The sequence below is a fragment of the Triticum urartu genome, chromosome 3 (assembly GCF_003073215.2).
Source record: "Triticum urartu cultivar G1812 chromosome 3, Tu2.1, whole genome shotgun sequence".
In the NCBI taxonomy this organism is placed as follows: Eukaryota; Viridiplantae; Streptophyta; class Magnoliopsida; order Poales; family Poaceae; genus Triticum; species Triticum urartu.
Genome location: NC_053024.1, coordinates 598,840,206 through 598,844,885, shown reverse-complemented (window position 1 = coordinate 598,844,885; position 4,680 = coordinate 598,840,206). Strand labels below are relative to the sequence as shown.

General features: G+C 49.9%; 1 protein-coding gene across 1 annotated transcript; it reads left to right on the top strand.

The window, feature by feature from the left end:
• Nucleotides 1–3,026: 3,026 nt before the first annotated feature.
• On the top strand, nucleotides 3,027–4,465 carry LOC125548809 (MADS-box transcription factor 34-like). Its single transcript, XM_048712348.1, has one exon. It carries the CDS (start codon nucleotides 3,087–3,089, stop codon nucleotides 4,095–4,097), a length of 1,011 nt encoding a protein of 336 aa, XP_048568305.1. The 5' UTR covers nucleotides 3,027–3,086; the 3' UTR covers nucleotides 4,098–4,465.
• Nucleotides 4,466–4,680: the final 215 nt, after the last annotated feature.

Sequence of the window (4,680 nt, the reverse complement as noted above, 5' to 3'; positions counted from 1 at the left end):
AAAACCCATGAAAGTAATTCTAAGCTGGTCAACAACGAACTGGCAAACATCTGAATTCACAATGTCACGTGGGTTCAACGCAGCTGAATAGGCAGGCGGTGACACCTTCAAGCTGGTTGTCGGTGCAAGAAAACAACTGAAAACAATGACAAGCCAGGCGCTTAAGAACGTGTCATCATGAGAAACTCCCATCTCCTTTATCATCTCCACCCACTTGGTCACTGTTGGCGCAGGCCCTGAAGGAATGTTGAACATCCCATTGAAAAACTTTACTATCTGGATCGATTTCATATCCAACCTTGTTCCGCCCCCTTGGCAGACCCCATATCCTTTCAACACTGTCTATGTCGACCGGGATCTTACCCCTCTCAGGTATAACAAGCTGGGACAACTCCAGGTCATAAGAATCCATGACAAACTTCACGATATCTCCTTTCATTGTTATCGTGCCGATATCAAGTACGCCACCAAAACTTATATCACATATGGCTCCCCTTTGAAGGTCTTCGAGGGAAGCCTTTAGAGTGAATAGTCTTGAAAAGGTGATGCCATGTTCCTTGGTGGCGGCGCACTAGTACCAATCTGTGGAGAAAAACAGAAGAATTCAAAACTAAAAATAAGGCAAGGTTGTTGTGCCTGGTAAACTGAGCAACTACATCTACATTAAAAAGCAACTGGTACTACTATACTAGGCAACTGGTACTACTATCTAGGCATCTGGTGGTGAAAAAATACATGAAAAATGATTGTTTTTTTATATAAAGCGGAAATAATGACAAAAGAACAAAAATAGCAAACCCAGTATTCAAAAAACCTAGCAAGCGTTGAGCAATACATATTCAAGGAAAAGACATACCTAATGTCCCTGCCTTGAGATAAACTACAACAAAAACATCCCCCCTAGCCCCCCTACCGAATTCAAGTTTTTTTAATAAAATACCTCGTCTCTGCTTTTCTTCACATGTTTCGTCTGCCTCCCTTCTTCATCACGAGGAACGGGATCAGTGGCCCGTTTCCCAGCCCGTCCACCCCGGACAGGATTCTCATTTGTTCGCTCGCGCTTGCGTCGAACATTGCTTGTTGTTTGGACCAGCTCCTCGTTTCCCTCATTTCCAGCTTCGCCATCAGTCCTCCCCGCAATCCTCTTGCTTTTTCGGGCCATTCTGTAAAACAAAATGTGCAACACCCAAAAAATAAAAAAATTGTCATTTGGGTGGAAAAAATACAAGACCTAGAAGAACAATTATACTTGCACATAAAAAAATGAGTGAATTCAACAATATCATTGGTGAGTACAGAAAAATGTGCCTCTGTTTAACATCACCTAACTTCATTCACCATGACTACTGCAAAACAAATGCCTATTATTCCTAATGACATCTCGTCTGCTATTCGGGCCAACTAGGTGGTGAATCTAGGCAACTGCAGGATGTTGGGTAGGCAACTTATAGCAACAAGACAATAAAAATAACTAATTACCCAAAAAAGCAACTAATGTTATATTTCCTTGCAAAATGAGTAGTAAAATTGAGCAACTACTGTCATATACATATACAACTACCCCTACAGATCCAAGCAACCCCAAAAAGCAGCCAAAAACTGATAAGCAACTTTAAAAATATATTGTAACCAACTATTTTAACAAAAAGATTGAGCAACTACTGTCTCATGGCTACACAAAGCCGCCATCAGATCCAGGCGACTCAAAACAGCGCCCGATGGGGTGAGAAAAAACAGCAACAGTTGTGCAAAAAATTCATGGCAACTTGTGAGAAAAAGAATGAGCAACTACTTCGCCTAGCTACACAATGCCCCCATTAGGTTCAATCCAGGCACTCAAAACAGCACCCGATAGGTGTGAGAAAAATACAGCAACTGTTGCACAAATTCATGGCGACTATGTGAGAAAAATTGACCAACTACTGTCGCCTGGCTACACAATGCCCCCATTAGATCCAGGCAACTCAACGTCGCCGATGGCTGAGACAAAAATCAGCAACTGCTTCGCAAAATCATGGCAACTATGTGACAATAATTGAGCAACTATTGTCGCCTGACTATACAAATCCCCTCGTAGATCCACGCGCTCAAACAGCACCGAAAACACCCTAAATCTCGACGGGATCTCAACCCCCAACCTCCCTCACCATATCGCCAACCTCAACATTCAGATCTCGACCCCCCTACAGAAACACGACCGTTGTAGATGCAATGCACAGGCCCCGCAGATGCCATGGACAACCCGTGCCCGCCCTCCTCGCCCTCTGTGCTCACCCCGACACCTCACCCAAACCCTAGCCCTCGCCCTCACCAAGCCAAACCAGGAAAAAAGCAAGGACGAGATGCGGGACTACCTCCGCCTGTAGCCGCCGCCGCCCCGTGCCGACGAACGGCCTCCCACGCCGGCGAATCCACGACCGCAGTCCCCTGCAGGTCGTCGTCGGGAGAGGAAGAGGCAGGGGCAGAGGCCGTTTCGAAAATGGAGGGGCAGAGGATTTCAAATGGAAAGGGAAGGGGAGAGCGTGCGAGCAGCGGTTTTGCCTGAATTAATGAGGCGGGGCCCACCACTATGCCCTGGTTGGAACCGTTACAAACAGGCGGTCGCGATCTCGCGCATTGTAGATCGAGCGGCGTGCGCTCGTGCGCGCCGAATCGTGCGACTGCACGATTAAGCGATTTAGGAAATAAGAAATAGAAGGAAAGAAACGTACGTACGTGAGGCAACTAATTGTGCCAAGGTTCTTGGCTACACCCAACAGCAGGCCTAGCACTCATTCTTTAACCCTTGCCTAATAAAAACACGCAGCCGAACGTGGCCATAAAATGCTGGAGCATGCTGGTAAATTTACGCTTATACGCGTGACAGCTCACAGGCAGAGAATACCGAATAATACCTCCTTGCCAATCATGAGTTGTCAACGTTAGGGCAAGCGATTCCTCGATCCTCATCCAGTCATCCTCCTCTCACCACTGCTATATATATAAGCACATACGACCCCGAGGCCAAGACGTAGCCAGAACCAGACACACATCTACCTCCTCTCCCCTTCCTTTCTCCGAGCCACCGAGCGAGCGACGAGGGAACAATGGTCGGGCGAGCGGCGGCGCCAAAGCGGAGGGCCGGCAATGGGCGGACGAAGATCGCCATCCGGCGGATCGAGAAGAAGGGCGCCCGACAGGTATGCTTCGCCAAGCGCCGGCAGGGCCTGTTTAACAAGGCCAACGAGCTGGCGGTGATGTGCGGCGCCCAGGTGGCCGCCGTCACCTTCTCGGACGGCGGAAAGGCCTTCTCCTTTGGGCACCCCTCCGCCGAGGCCGTCGTCGACCGCTTCCTGGCGGGGGGAGGCGCGTTGGTCCAGGGCGCCGCCGCCGACGACGACGAGCTGAAGAAGCTGCACCAGCTGCACGGCGAGCTGCGCACGCGGTTGAAGGAGGTGAAGGCGCGGAAAGGGCGCGTGGTGGAGGCCATGGCAAAGGAGCGCGCCGCGGGGGATCAATTTGCGGTGTGGCTCGACCCCGAGTTGGGCGACATTGGGGAGGAGGAGCTGATGGCCTTCGCCGCCGAGCTGATGGTGGCGCGGGCCGCCGTCTCGGACCGCGCATACCAGGTGCTCTTGGAGGCGCAGAACGTCAGCCGCATGCTGCAGGCGCCCCCGCCGCCACAGCAGCAGCTCTTCGGTTGTAGCACCTTTGAGTTTGGTGGCAGCAGCAGTGGCAACGCCGGGATGGGGATGCAACAGATGCAGATGGTGATGCCTTCGACGCAGGGGTTCGCCGTCGGGATGCATATGCACCAGATGTCAATGGCAATGCCTCCGCCGCCGGGCTTGGCCTACGGGGTGGATTTGCAGCAGATGCATATGTCGGTTCCTCCATCGCCCGTTTTTGGCGCCGGGACGGAGATGCAGCAGATGATTATGGCGATGCAGCCGCAACCAGTGTTCGCCGCCGACACGGAGATGCAGCAGGCGGCTATGGCGATGCCGCCGCCGCCGGAGTTTCCTGTTGGGATGGCGATGCCTCCGCCGCCGGGGGTCGCCGCCGGGATGAAGATGGTGCAGCAGGGGCCCGGGATGAACATGGGCTTCCCCTACTGAGGAGAAGAAGACAAGATCCATACCAAGTCTGAGTCTGTGAGAGTCAGACTCTATGACACCGATCTCTTAGTTCGTTATCAATCTATTTATATTATACACCGATCTCTTAGCTCGTTATCAATCTATTTATATGATCCTGAGTGCAAGATTCATTATCCTAGTAGTATCAATTAAATTAACGGCTTTGCTAGAACTCATCTAGTTGAGTTTTAGTTATGTCTCATTCACTTTTATAGCCATTGGATTGATACTATAAGATGCGTGTGTGCTGATGTGGTTTGTAGTATTATTTTTATCTGTTTTTGTTTTCATGTGAATGAGACCAAATTATATCTCATCTAGTTGAGTCCTAGGCACTCCCTTAAATTAATGGCTTGTAATCTATATGTATCAGTGGCACCGAGACAGAAAATTAAAGAATGAAATACTGTTAGTAGGCATTTCCTTTGGTTCTCTCTGGTGGCAACAGAACAAAAGATTTATGCGTCTTAATTGTTCAAAAATCCTATGGAAATTTGTGGGCTGGACCATGCCTTTAACGCGAGAGCGCCATCCAACAGCTAGCCTATGGATCGGCGCCTAT